Source organism: Ctenopharyngodon idella, chromosome 19, assembly GCF_019924925.1.
Source record: "Ctenopharyngodon idella isolate HZGC_01 chromosome 19, HZGC01, whole genome shotgun sequence".
Taxonomy (NCBI): Eukaryota; Metazoa; Chordata; class Actinopteri; order Cypriniformes; family Xenocyprididae; genus Ctenopharyngodon; species Ctenopharyngodon idella.
Window position 1 is genome coordinate 93,613 of NC_067238.1, and position 14,417 is coordinate 108,029.

The 14,417-nt window shown below is 38.3% G+C and overlaps 1 protein-coding gene across 1 annotated transcript in view; it reads left to right on the forward strand.

Annotated features, from left to right (window-relative positions):
• glcci1a (glucocorticoid induced 1a) overlaps positions 1-14,417 on the forward strand; it is a 40,061-nt gene that overhangs the window by 15,722 nt on the left and 9,922 nt on the right. Inside the window, exons 2-3 of the mRNA XM_051872006.1 lie at positions 5,293-5,444; positions 12,250-12,339. Coding sequence (XP_051727966.1) covers positions 5,293-5,444; positions 12,250-12,339 — 242 coding nt within the window. The remainder of the gene's footprint in view (positions 1-5,292; positions 5,445-12,249; positions 12,340-14,417) is intronic.

Here is a 14,417-nt window from a genome sequence, read left to right on the forward strand (position 1 = left end):
TCTCAATCTGTCGGCCCTGCCCTGCCCTGCTGTGGGGGTGTCAGTGTGCTCTCCTGAAACGGTTCTTGGCATAAACCTGCCCTGCCTCTTTCCATCTGCTCTCAGGAAACTGTAAAACAGGCTGAGAGGAAGCAGTCCAATGCCAGGGCTCCATGAGCAAATGCCTTCCACACTCACTGAGCAACATTTGGGCATGTCAAACTGCGCACCAAGTCAACCTCAGCCCCCTCATGTTTAACAATACCAACTTGACGTGCAAATAAGCATAGCTGTTATTGCCAGAAGGCACACGTGTGATAAGCATTTGTTTTAGTGAATTAATGCCAGGCCACGACTCTGACTTATTCAAGCATTAGTTTTTGGAGTGTGCATTTCTAATGCACTGCACAGTTTGGTTAAAAACAATTACAGGTTGGAGCTGTGGTCTGACAGTTAGCAACCATGCTACAACAGGTTTAACTGTGGCACCTGTAAATAAACATAGCTTACAAAGCTAATATGTAGTGCGAATGAGCCTTTTTATGTTGTTGAGGGTCATGGACTCATCTAAAATCTAAGAAGAAAGAAAGTCATACCGATTTGGAATGACATAAGGGAGAGTAGATAATGATTTTTGAGTGAACTATCCTATTAAAATTAACCTGAACATTTTAAAAAAAAACTAGAAAACTCCTAAATGTTGGTAAAATCACCTTTTAGCAGATGCAATTCAAATAAATTAAAAATGAATAAATTAAATGCAGCAAATATATATATATATATATAATATATATATATGCACCTGCCTCTTACTAGCCATAGCAATTAGCAAGTCCAGGTTTTGCCAGGCTGTGACATAACCTAATAAGGCTACAAAATGACAAACCTCTTCATGTCTCACCCCAACTTACGGTTTCAACAAAAGTCATGTTTGTTGTAGCAAATTTTTTACCACTCTAGTAGTTTTCAGTCTTCAGTGATCAAAAATCAAATGTCGTACTATATATATTTTCAACATCATAGTATTTTGTTATTTCAACTTGATGAATCAAATGCTAAAGGCTGTTGACAGATCTGTTCCTTTGCTAACACAGTTCACAGTGAGGTTGTTTTAAATCTATAACAGATCTTGTGAATGCACTGCACTGGTGTATCTGGCCCGAGTTCAGATGTCAGAGCCCAACTTTGATATTGGAACAATCAGCATAAGCTTGTTTAACAACATCTTAACCTGCTATTTGTCATTCACTCCCTCTTTTTAGCTTTTCCTATCTATCTGAACAGAGAGAGCTTTCATCCCTTCATTTGTATTCAATACTAAAATGATTGATAAAACTTTATAATACCTTAAAATAATAAGTTTAATAAACATTACATAACGTCAGTTAAATGCAAGTTAATCTGTCAACATGCTGTCGATTACCACAGAGTCATATTTCAGTGTATAAAAGCAAACAAAATGTGCATTTAAAATCAACATTTGTCCTACTGTAAATACATACAGTGCAGTGAGTGCACTCATGTTTGTTTATTCAGGTTTATATTTCTTCATGGTAACTTGAAATTTCCTTGAATGTACATTCAAATGCATATCATGAAAATCCGATATATACATAATATGCATATGATCTGCTGGTCTAAAATCGTATTTTTGAGTTACTAATGAAAGAAGTTATTATTTTTCTGAATGAATGTCATCTTTATAACTAGAGATGCACCCATGTATCAGCCAGCAATCGGTATCGGCCGATAAAAGCTATTATTATCACTATTGGCCATCGGCCGATTGTTTAAAAACGGCCAATGATCAGGGCCGATTATATCCTGTCAATCAAAAGGGTGCGGAAAAACGTGTTCAGACTGCAACTCATACATACTGTGTGTGAAGAAAATCACTCTTGTGTTGAATTTCTTCTTCTTCTTCTTGGCAGTTGGCAAACCAGCTTTTTTGTTGAATTTTAACGCATTAACAGTTTAAAAATAGTGACGCCAAAGCAGGCTCTTTTTGACTCTATGAATCACCCGTATTTCAAGCCAGGGTTGCCAGGTCTGCGTTTTTATTTTTATTTTTTGCTACATCAAATATTATTTGTAGGGCCTCCCGTCCAATAATCGCAAAAGGCTTCATGCTTTGTTACTTCTGATAAGAGTAAAAGTTTCAGTTTTCAAATTCTGTCCATTTTATAATGAAATTTAAACAATAAATGGCGTTTTGACGCTCTTAAATGTGACGTGTCAAATCGCTGTAATGCTTAGTTCAGGCGGCAGCTCGGAGCGCGAGTCTTTTCTTCCTCTTCAATACAAGTTATTTTTCGAAAAACATGCATGAATATCAAAGGTATGTTGAAAGATATAGCCTAGTACAACTTACCAGAATGTATCGTGTCTCATGTAATCACTTTATTTGTGCTTCAACCGCGGAAAGACGTCAATAAAACAGCTTGTGAACAATATGTCACATCATGTCACTTTTACCTCAGGAATGTTTTCCAATGTTCACAGTTCCTTAGCTATCTATATATAAAAAAACACACTATAGAGGAGCTTATTTACTGTTAATTATTTTTGTGTAAATTTGCCATGAAGACAACAAGTGCTTATGAAAACTAGAGAGATTTTTTTTCTTAAGAAAAACCAAACTATCGGTATCGGCAGAGAAATTTAGTATCGGTGCACCTCTATTTATAACAGTGCACTTTGCAACAATTACTAGTTACTAAAAAAACATATTCTGTATGAGTGCCATTTAAATCCCTTTATATTATTGTTTGAGAGGATTTAACCTACATTCTCCAGTGACTCTGTCTCTAGTTAGCCACTTCCTAAAAAGCACACAGTGAGATAAGGGCCAAGTCTAAATATGGTCTTCTAGAATGGACTGTAATCCATTAGCTTTGCTTTGAATGACCCTGTTCATTACCATAGCAACAGTACACTCTCCGTGTCCACTGCGTCTCTCGTACACACGTTTGTCTTTTAGTCCTAATCCCATTCTCTGAATCCTGCTTAGTACCTTAGATCTAATTATTTACACCGCATATCTGACAACTCGTGGTTTACATTTTGCAGACTTGCTCTGACATTTACTTATCAACTAAAAGTGGATATCTCATCTCCTTTAAATTTCTATTGCTACTCTCTCTGTTGGTTTCACTTGATGCTCGGTTTGCTCGTCTGATGTGGGCTTCACACCATGCAAACACATGGGCGATGATAATATAATTGAGGGAGGTGTGAACAGCTTTTGGCAACCTGCAACTAAGTGAGATGCCTTCAGGCTTAAAACAGCCTATTGTGTGAACAGACACTATAGCTGTAAAAAAAGCAGTTGGCTTTGGGTCACAGTGTAATCTCACATTCAATGTGCTGAGTTCTCTCTGAAACGTGACTTCTGTCAAAAGTCATTTTCGATGTGCGAGGTGAGGTTGCACAGATGCACATAAACATAATAAAATGCAAAATTTTAAAATTGCAAAATTGAGGACTAGCCTGGAATTTGCTGGTCAACAGGTCAAGAATGCAGATGGTATCTGTTGTTCCAGATTCATCCTGAATATACATGCTGCTCCAGACTGGTTTATGCTGGTCAGAGTTATTCTAGCTGGTGGACCAGCATAGCCATTCTGTTTCCCAGACAAACTTTGCTAGTTTGCTAGATTGATGGGACAGACTGGCCAACTATTCCTCCAACAACTGACTAGTTTATTAGTGTAGTTGTACAGAAATCCAGCGTTAGCGTCAGTTCTGGCAGGTCACGTCAGTCAAGCTCGCTTCAGCTGACTCCCAGGTGACTTACTACCTATAGGAATACGACGCCTATCACGGCATTCATATATAAGCTCCTCAGTATTATCAGCAGCTATTGCATTTCTCAGGAGCTAATTACCCTCCTCCATCCCCAGCTCCTCCTCTCTTCAGTCAGGATTGGCCTTATGATTCCCCTGAATCAGACTAATTCTTGAAATATGTGTACATGTTAAATTATTGACATTAAATATGTCTGCATATGTTGGTTCTGTTCTGTTTACCCTAGGGGGGTTATTGCTGCTCTCCCTGCTCTTATCCATGCTAGTCTGCATGGATGCGCAGGGAGTTCTTGCCCAGAACAGAACCATACCGCCAATACAAAAGTTTACCAGTTGGTCTGGATTCATGCTTGTCCAGGTGGGATAATGCTGGTGTTAGTCTAGTTTATGGACCAGCATAGCCATGCTGTTGACCATTGAATCTGTTTGATAGGGATTGGTCTTGAAGGTCAACTAGTCATCCAACCACTTTTAAGGAAGTCAACTAGTGAGTTTATTGGTGAATTTTAATAATCTTGAACTCAACACCAGGGCACTGCATTTACTTCCCAAGACACTGCTTTTCATTAAGACATGAGAGCAGTTTGCCCGCAGCTGCCTTGTGTACACAGATACCTGAGTTTGTCTTCTGAAAGCCATAAAGGTGATCCATGGATCTGATGATGTGTTCATAGTGCCACAGAGAGGTGTAAATATTGTCATCTCTGCTGTAGGAAAATGTCACGCTCTGACTATCGCTGATTAGATAAGTTCATGTGCCCTTGACCCAGTTCCCCTCCATCTTTGTGGGATGAGGGATGTGTATGAGGTATTTTTATCAAATGCGTCAAGGATTGATGTTCTGCTTAAGTACAAAGCGCAAACAAGTTAACCCGCATCTGTAGCCTAGTCCACATCTACGGTAGACACAATATGAGCAAAATGGACTGATAAGATATTTTTTCAAAATGTACTGTAGGTAGTATAATTATGCACATATGTAAAGGGGTAGTTTACCCCGAAAATGAAAAACTCAACCTCATGTCATTCCAAAGAACACCAATATTTTGATGAATGTTTCAACTAACATGACCTACCAGAACTAACGGTGTGCTTGACTTGTCCATAAAATGAAAGTCAGTGTCCAGAACATTGAATCATATTGGCTTTCATTGTATGGACAAAAAAACTCAGATGTTCAAAATAGAGTACTTATTACAGAAATAATATACTTAAATAGGGTATCTCTTTTAGTTTAGTCAGCCAAATTCTAAGGCAGCATCAGGAGGCAATCCCAGGATGCACTGCAATGAGATCAGTAAACAAATTCATCCAAAAGCATTTCGAGTTGGACATGATTTCAACAAATATTAAGTCATTCTGGCAGCCCACTCACAAATTGATTTTATGTGTAGTATTTACGTGTGCATCGTAGCAGTTTGTAAGGGAATAACTTTAGGGCTGCCACTACCCCAGTCCGTCTGCTCATCACCCATCTGTTTCTCTTTCTGTTTGTTCCTTATGGCAGTTGAGAGGCCAAAGTCACAACAGGTGTGGAGCACAGGTGCTATCAGACGGACTTCCTCTTTGGGTGCTATCACCGGGCCCTACCTGATAGGGCAGTGGCCACGTGAATCCCACCTGCACAACCCCTTGTGTATGAAAGACAAGTCCACACAGGTAGGCACTTTCACCCACTGTGCTCCAAATCTAACTCTGGCTTCAAAGCCTGTGTGTTCAGGTGTGTTTGCAAACGTTAGTTTGACAGCATTTACAGGTCCATCTTTCTTCTGGGTTTTTGCATGTTTGCTGTGTAACTGAGGACTATTTTCTGGGATTTCTGTAAGCTGAAACCAGCTGATGATTCTCAAGTTTAAACGCTCACTGTGTTTTAATATAATATTCACATTTTATATAAAAGATTTTGAAATCCTTCATCAGTCTAAAGTTGTGGGAACTTTAAAAGAACTTCAGAGTTGTAAATTGTAGTTACCTTTAGCATTTGGCCTGAAACAGTCATTGGCATTAAATAAACCATTAACCACAGACTGGTAACCAAGGCTTTCACAGCTTACACGTGGGGGCTGGTATTTGACTCAGAGACTGTAATACATCATCAGAGGCTAAAATGATCACCAGTTGTGCCTGTAGTGGAGTTTGAGTATTCAGTGGTTTATTAATGAACATGGACTGTCTACTACCTACTAAGGATGTCATGAATTCCCATAATCAATTTTTGTTTAAATTAAAATAACAATCAATTAATCGATTAATCATTAACCTTAACGTCTTAGGGATGCTACTAAGATAACATGTTACTTAACAACCACTTATTTCATGTCATTACATGACGAAGCAGCGCTGACTGATCAACCATTTCGTCAGCTTTCCCAAAGTGTCTTTCATGCTGTCATCAGGCAGTCCTTATAGTCAAGCCCCGTGTGCATATGTGGTTCAGGTTGGTTGCAGGTCAGGCATAATCAGTCAATTTAAGGTGTTAGTTACAGAGCAAGTAGTCTCTTTGACTAGTCGGTTACTATGGCATGTCCCTACAGAGAACACAGCGTACCTCATGCACACCTGTCCTATGGTCAGGTGCTGATTTACCCTCAAATGTCAGCAGGTGTATCAGGCAGAACACAATCACCACAATCCTACAGTTCCACCCACCATCTGCTGCTACACTGAAGGTGAGATTTGGCACCTGCGGGAGTGCAGTATGTCTAAAGGTAATGACTCTGCCGTGCCTCTTATTGTGTGCTTCAGCATACACCAAGTGTCATATAACCGCTCAGAAAGACGAGATGCCACAGGAATGTTGTTCCCCATGTTTCCCGGCCTCCACTGTTACCCCCCCGTTTTTTTAAAGGCAACTACATTCTGCAGAATTCTGCATTCTGTTCAGAATGTTGGAACTTTATTTGTGCTTTAAAAGTTTACCCAAAAATTAAATTTACTCAATCTCATGTAGTTCCAAACTCAACACAAAAAGGAGATTTTAGGCAGAAACCATAAAAGTGTCTCATACACTGTATTTTGACTCTTTTGAAGTCATATCATATCATAGTGTTTTGTTTGGAACAAACCAAAATGTAAGTAATTATTCACAAACTTCCACTAATTTGTATTTGCATTTTTAAACGTTCACTTCATGGTTGGTCACATGACCCATAAGAACCAATAGCATTTGCCATCAATGACATCAAATGAGGTGTGACACGTCCAATTGTACATTGAACACAAGCGCAAATGAGATTTGTGATCTCCAGCAGAGGGAAAGAACAACATGATGGTAAGTAAATGACAGAAATTCATTTTTGTCTCTTTAAGACATTGCTGTGTGATGCAGCGTTGTTATTGTTAACTAAAACTATTAAAGGGTTAGTTCACACAAAAATGAAAATTCTGTCATTAATTACTCACCCTCATGATGTTCCAAACCCATAAGATCTTTGTTCATCTTCGGAACACAAATAAAGATATTTTTGATGAAATCCGTGAGCTTTCTGGCCTCCGATAGACTGCAACACAATAACCATTTTTAAGGCCCAGAAAGGTAGTAAAGACATCATTAAGGCTACATCCACACGAAGCCAGAGCTTTCCCTATCTGATCTTTTTTTTTCCTCGTCTCAAGAAATATCTGCGTACACACAAAACCACTGAAACCGACTCAAAACGATGGAGAATAAGATTTGGAGTATGCGCATAAGCTTGCACGCTGTATACAAACTTTAGTAAAGCTTAGAAATAAAGCTTTATTTTAGTAAAGCTAATAGGCTCAGTAGCTTCTGCAGCACAAACACAAGCATGTAGTCCGCTATTGTTGTTGCTGTTTTATGCTGTTAGCGGTGTCTGACTAGGGTCGACACGTGGGGTGATGACATCATCGTTTCACAAAATATATGGATTGGCTGTGCACACGAAAACGCAAGGGCGTTGTTTTCAGATTTATCCACTCTGGGACCCGGGTTCAAAAAATAGCGGTTTCTGAAAACGCTGGATCCGTCTGGACAAAACGCCTATACGATACAAAATTTTTGCATATACAGCTAAACTCGTCTCCGTGTGGATGGGGCCTAAAATAGTTCATGTGACTACAGTGGTAGTCAACTTTAATGTTATGAACCGACGAGAATACTTTTTGTGCTCAAAAAACAAACAAATTCAAACAATTTCTTCTCTTCAATGTCAGTCTCCTACGGCGATCACGTAGTAGACACAGTGCAGCGCTTCTGGGTTCTACATCAGAACGCCGGCTCAGTATTGGCCGACGCTGTTCATGTGAGCACCGCGACTCGTGCGTGTGATGCTGACACAGGAGCTGGCAAATAATGAGCTGGCGTTCTGACAGCAATGTTGCCTTCACAACTAATTGGAATAAAATAAGTTAAAGTAATAAAATTACTAAAGCTGAAATAAAAATAAATTAAAGCTAAATAGAGATATTTAAAAAATAATAATAATAAAAATGACAGAATTACTATAATTAAAATGAAAGCTGAAAATATAAAAATAAAAGCTAATTATAAATGTAGTATAGTAATAGTATATAAATAATACTAAAATAACACTGCTTTAATGTAACTTTAAGGGACATTCATGCTGATAACAGTTTGCAGCAACAATTTGGCCAGAATTCATTCATTTTTAATGAGAATTGACAATTTGAAGGCAACATGAGTGACAGTGCTGATATTCATTTCACAGAGGTTAGCCAATCATAACAGAGGTCATTTACAAATAGGAAGTTAAAGATACAGAAGCAAAAATGTCTTGTTTAGCCTTCAGTCTCCTGACTAAAAATAACAAAGGGTGGAAAATGATTATGCAAAACTATGTTACGACTGTTTCTTGTGCAAGAAGCCTTGAGTAACATTACAAGAGGACTATAATGCTACAAAAGAGCCAAATATGGCCCCTTTTACATATGCAGTGAGTGAATGAAAGGTCAGAGGTCTGGTGTTGTGGTCCATTTGGACTTGTGGGTCATGAGAGCAGCGGAGGAGTTGCAGCGTGTCACATGACCCCCCGCATCCTGTTTTCACTGCTGCGTGGCAACGGAGGCCACACATTCTCTGCGGCTCTGCTCTGCTTACTGACACCGAGATACTGTAAAGATACTGAATTATTTTTGTGCTTACTGTATTTCCTTGGTGTGAAATTTCATGCAAGAAGTTCTTTATATACTCTTTGTATAACCAGTCGGTTTAAAAATGCGTAATAATTATGTTCACTTGCCAAAGCCTGGGTGTTACCAGGACAGGCCATCTCAAGTCTCACCCTTTATTACTCACCGGTGTCAAAGAACTACAAATGACTCTCATTTTAGCTCGTCTTTAAAGTTTGATGCATGCACAAAAGCTCTATAGATTAGTGCGGCAGCTCTGTTGGGATTCAGATTTTTTTCCACTCCATTATTGAACAGTGTCTTGAGTTTAACCCCTCGTCCTCTTTGTCACAGTGATTCAGTGCTGCTTTCCTCTGCAGTAACACAGTCAGATCAGGTGAACAGCAGTGACTTTGGGATGTTCTACTCTCGGAATAACCGGAAGCCTACATCACTACACTTTTTCTTAAAGGGATAGTTCACCCCTTTATCATTATTTACTCCACCATCATGTTTGCTCCAAACCCTTATAACTTTCTTTCTATCATCAAATAAGGAGAGGTTTTGTTGTGTATTTACACTGTTCTTTTCCATACAATTAAAAAGGCCATATGATGCTTTTTAATGTTTTCCTTTTATTTTAGTGTGTAATGTATCTGTTTGTTCATGTATAAGATCTGCAAAGTTACAAAACTCATAGTCTCCCACAAAAGGGATATTTAATCTAACAGAGCACATTGCTCCAGACCTGCTTAAAACTCATCGATCAAAGTCCAGATATTACTTCTGCAAACATTTATGCCACAATTTTGAAATATTAGCATATTGCCCGGCATACGCAATAAAGAAGGTGACACTTCATTGAATTGTAGTGATGTCTCCATGTCGTGGAGATGCTATGTGTTTCAATGCAGAATCAAAACACCTTTGTTTGGCCTTTCAAAAATGGATGAAATTAGGAATCAGTGGTTAAGATTTATTTATAACGCTGTTCCTGATCAGCACAGCCCAAAAGTTTGCTTGTGTACAGCGCATTTTATGAAGGACTGCTTCCTGAACCTAGGAGAGTATAATGCTGGCTATATACAAAGACTACTCCTGAAATAGGGCAGTTCCCACTTTGCTCGGACAATCTGACTTAGGCTCGAACTTTATTTATATAAACATTATTAACTGTTTGTGTTTTCAATTGCTTTAGAAGCCTTGGAAGGTGAAACTCACGATGTTGGTAAGGGGGCGTTACATTTCCGACACACACTTGAAGTGTTTGGCCAATCACAATGCACTGAGTCAGCTGGCCAATCAGAGCACTCTGGGCTTTTCGGAAAGAGGGTTTTATAGAAAACAGAACTCAATAAGAACATTTCAGACAGACTAGCAATAGAGCTGCTGCAATAATGTACAGTATATGAAAAATAATGTGTGACCAGGAGCTGTCAAACTTCGAAAAGATCAAAAAATTACCTTAAAGGTAGTCTCCCACAAATAATAACAGACAATAATAATAAATAAATGATATACTATTTTGTGTTTCACAGAAAAAAGAAAAAAAAAGTTGTGTGGGTTTCGAACAACATGAGGGTAGTAAATAATGGATGAATTTTCATTGTCAATCCTTTAAAAGAATTTGAATAACAGAAAGAAAGAGAGGCTTTCAAAGCTTCCATCTTTGGCCTTCTAGTGTCGATCTGTTTCCAAAGGCCAGGCTTTGAAGTGTAATGTCTGTTTGGCTGATGAATGCAGGGGTTTTAGAGCGCCTGAATCTGCCTCTGTCCACAGCAGCAGCTCCAGGCAGTCCCATAGAGGCGATATATGCTCAAAAGACCCATTTTCATCTTTCTCTAGAAAATATATTTCCTCTGTTTTTCACAAGGTACACATACACATTTCCACCACATCTATTGGTCCACAGGAAGCCCTTAAACCCCCCCAAAAGTATCACGAACAAAGTCTTGCTGTTTAACAGAGCTAATGAGATTCTTCATAATTCTTTTTATTCTTATTCTTATTTTTCTCGTTTTTCTTTTTATTATTATCAAATTGTAACCAACAGCAGTGATGCCATTGCATAATTGCATAATGAATTGTGATTGGTCTTCTTTCTTCCATGCTGAATAAAAGTATCAATTTCTTTCAAATAAAATTCTTACTGACCACACAATTATGAATAGTTGTGTATTTGCAAACTAGTATTGTATGGTTGTGTATTTACAAAAATTGTGGTTGGTGTTTTCTTCTTGCATTTATTGCTGCCTCTAGTTCCTCTGGGAAAATCCCTGTTTATTAGTTTGGAAGTCACATTTACGTTATGGCCACATAAAGTAATTTGGTTGGACTAAAATCTACATGTTGGGAAATTTTGTGTTTCTTTCTATCTTTTTCTCTGGTGATAAAGACAGGAAGTTGTTTTAGTGCTAGTGCAAAATATTAAGAGCCAAGAATGCATATTAGTCATGTATTTGATGCTTTATCTGTATTTTATCATTCTCGTGCTGCCACAGAGAAGGAGAAATTTGATGACTCAAGCCTGTTAGCTCTTAAACTGCCTAAAATTAGTAGTATTTCTAGCAAACTTTTTTAGCTATTCTTCATGAACTATACACAAAAGCTCAATTGTACATTTGAAGTAAAAATAGGAAGATATCAGTGGACATCAGCTTATAATAGACTTTTTTTTTGCATAATAAGCTGCTAATCACACTGGATTGTGACACTTTAGTGCCTCACTCATGTGCTCTTAGTTTACATTATACAGTGTGTGTGCTGCATGGTGAGCTGACTAAACAAATTACATACCTGAGAGCAAACATCACATTCACGTGTGCCCACATACTTTTCTATAGTAACAGAGAATGTTGTTTTTTAAAAGGAATGTAGGTGACTGTTTATTGAGGAGCCATTTGCAGGAACAATGCGGCCTTTGTGATTTTGGTGTGAAATAGTGGGTCAGAAGGATGATGCATGGGAATGTGATTTATCAGGTGTGTTAGCTACAATTTTTTATTTGAAATAGAAATCTTACTAAAGATTTCTATTTCAAATAAATGCTGTTCTTTTGAACATTCTATTCATCAAAGAATCCTGAAAAAAAATGTATCACTGTTTCCACAAAAGTATAAAGCAGCACAAACATTGATAAAAGTAAGAAATGTTTCTTGACAAGTAAATCAGCATATTAGAATGATTTCTGAAGGATCATGTGACACTGAAGACTGGAGTAATGGCTGCTTTCTTTTCAGTTCCTTCATGAGCATAAGAGACTTTTAAAAAATTATAGAAATATGAAGTTAATCAGTATTAATTAGAACTAGTTTTATATAAAAACAATATAAAGTCCTAACATAATCAAAAGACAAAAGTGTATTTTGTGTTTCAGACTCCTGGATGTTGGAGTGACGAGACTGAAGAGAAAAGGAGCACACACCAGCGCTCAGCATCCTGGGGCAGCTCTGACCATCTTAAAGAGGTACACACACACACACACACATAGCAGTAGCGCAAAACAAACTCCCTTTTAACAGTGAAACACTATATGAAGTGTGTCTTGCGCACACAGCTGTGTAGTTTTTTCCCTTGGGTTTGGAGAACAAGAAAGTGCAATCACACTAACAGCTATTAACAGAGCTCTCACTGTCCTAAAAGTGATGAGCGCTGCACTTCTGCATTTGCAATGATCTCATCCTGTGTGGTCTGCGATGTAGCCACTCGTATAAGGGGAGGCGGTGGGAATAAAACCCGTTACACGGCTCTGTACAAGACTGCCAGTCACGACGACCCATCCGTCTCCGCCTGCACCCGGTGCTATATATAACTTCCTGTGTGGCTTCAGACTTCCGGCGCTGCACGGCATGTTATTGCTAGCGCTAGCCGCAGCAGAGTCAGCCTTATCACGGGCGCTCAGCCCCACCCTGACGATTCAGGGAACAGTGAGATAAGACTATCTCCCCCTTTGACAATCAACTTCCCCTCTCTGCAACAACCATTATCCCCCTCCTGCTAATTTATGGCTTTCCCATCACCTCCAACCTTTTGGTACAATAGGGGCGCATCGGTTTTGGAGTGAGTAATATGTGCAAAGTCATGTCACGTGTGTGTCTTTTCACACTGAAATCATATTCTTATCAATTAGATATTGTGTTGATGGAAAGCCCTGATCGTTGATGCGCACAAACCTGTCTGATTTACAAAGGCCTTATAGTCCTTTCTTGCATGAGCGGAGTGCAGGTGCACAGAAATTCGTTTCCTGTGCAAACCCTCAAACAAAAGTGTGTCTGCTTAAAATTGACATTATTAGTATCAGTTTTCACTGGGAAAATTAACTGATGACACTGGGCTTAACCTTCAGAAAATGAGCCGCTTTATTTGCAATTCATTTTCTATGGGCTTTGCCTTTTTTTTCAACCCCAGACGTATGAAAATGTTTTAAAACTTTCAATCTAAACATTAAAGGGTTAGTTCACCCAAAAATGAAAATTCTGTCATTAATTACTCAGCCTTATGTCGTTCCACACTCGTAAGACCTTTATTCATCTTCGGAACACAAATTAAGATATTTTTTATAAAATCTGATGGCTCAGTGAGGCCTCCATTGCCAGCACTGCTTCATGAAGCTTCGAAGCTTTACGAATCTTTTGTTTCGAATCAGTGGTTCGGAGTGTGTATCAAACTGTCAAAGTCACGCCCCCCAGTGGTGAACCATTGAAATTCCGTAACACTTATGATGTAACGAAGCCTTGTTTACTGAAATCACGTGACTTTGGCAGTTTGATACATGCTCCGAACCACTGATTCGAAACAAAAGATTTGTAAAGCTTCGAAGCTTCATGAAGCAGTGTTTTGAGATCGCCCATTACTAGATATTGTTGAATAAAGTCATTATTTTGTTTTTTTGGCTCACAAAAAGTATTCTCGTCGCTTCATAACATTAAGGTTGAGCCACTGTAGTCACATGAACTGTTTTAAATATATCTTTAGTAGCTTTCTGGTCATCTGAAAGTGTTAATTATCTTGCTGGCGATGGAGGCCTCACTGAGCCATCGGATTTTATTAAAAATATCTTAATTTGTGTTCTGAAGATGAACAAAGGTCTTATGAGTGTGGAACGACATGAGGGTGAGTAATTAATGACAGAATTTTCTGTTTTGGGTGAACTAACCCTTTAAATAAACATCAAAATGATTTTCGAATTTAGCCTAATTTAAGCTGTCACACAGAAGGGGTTAGCTAATTTGGAACCAAATGTTGGTTTGGAATGATTGGTCAACTTATATTTCCCATAAATTAAAGACAAAATCATTTTTCTTAAAATACCTCAGGTGACAGGGTTGAATGATTGAGCTTGATTAACACAATCAAAACTACAATTTGCATAAACATTCAGAAAATAGAATGAGAATATTTACTTCCTCTTATTAGGAAATAATGCTATGTTTTGCTTGTCACAATTCTGAGGTATGTAGGAATTGCATTTTTTGTAATCAAGGGGAAATCATGCAGTAACAGGGTTTCACAAAAATGTGGGACACATTTAAATTTAGATATTAC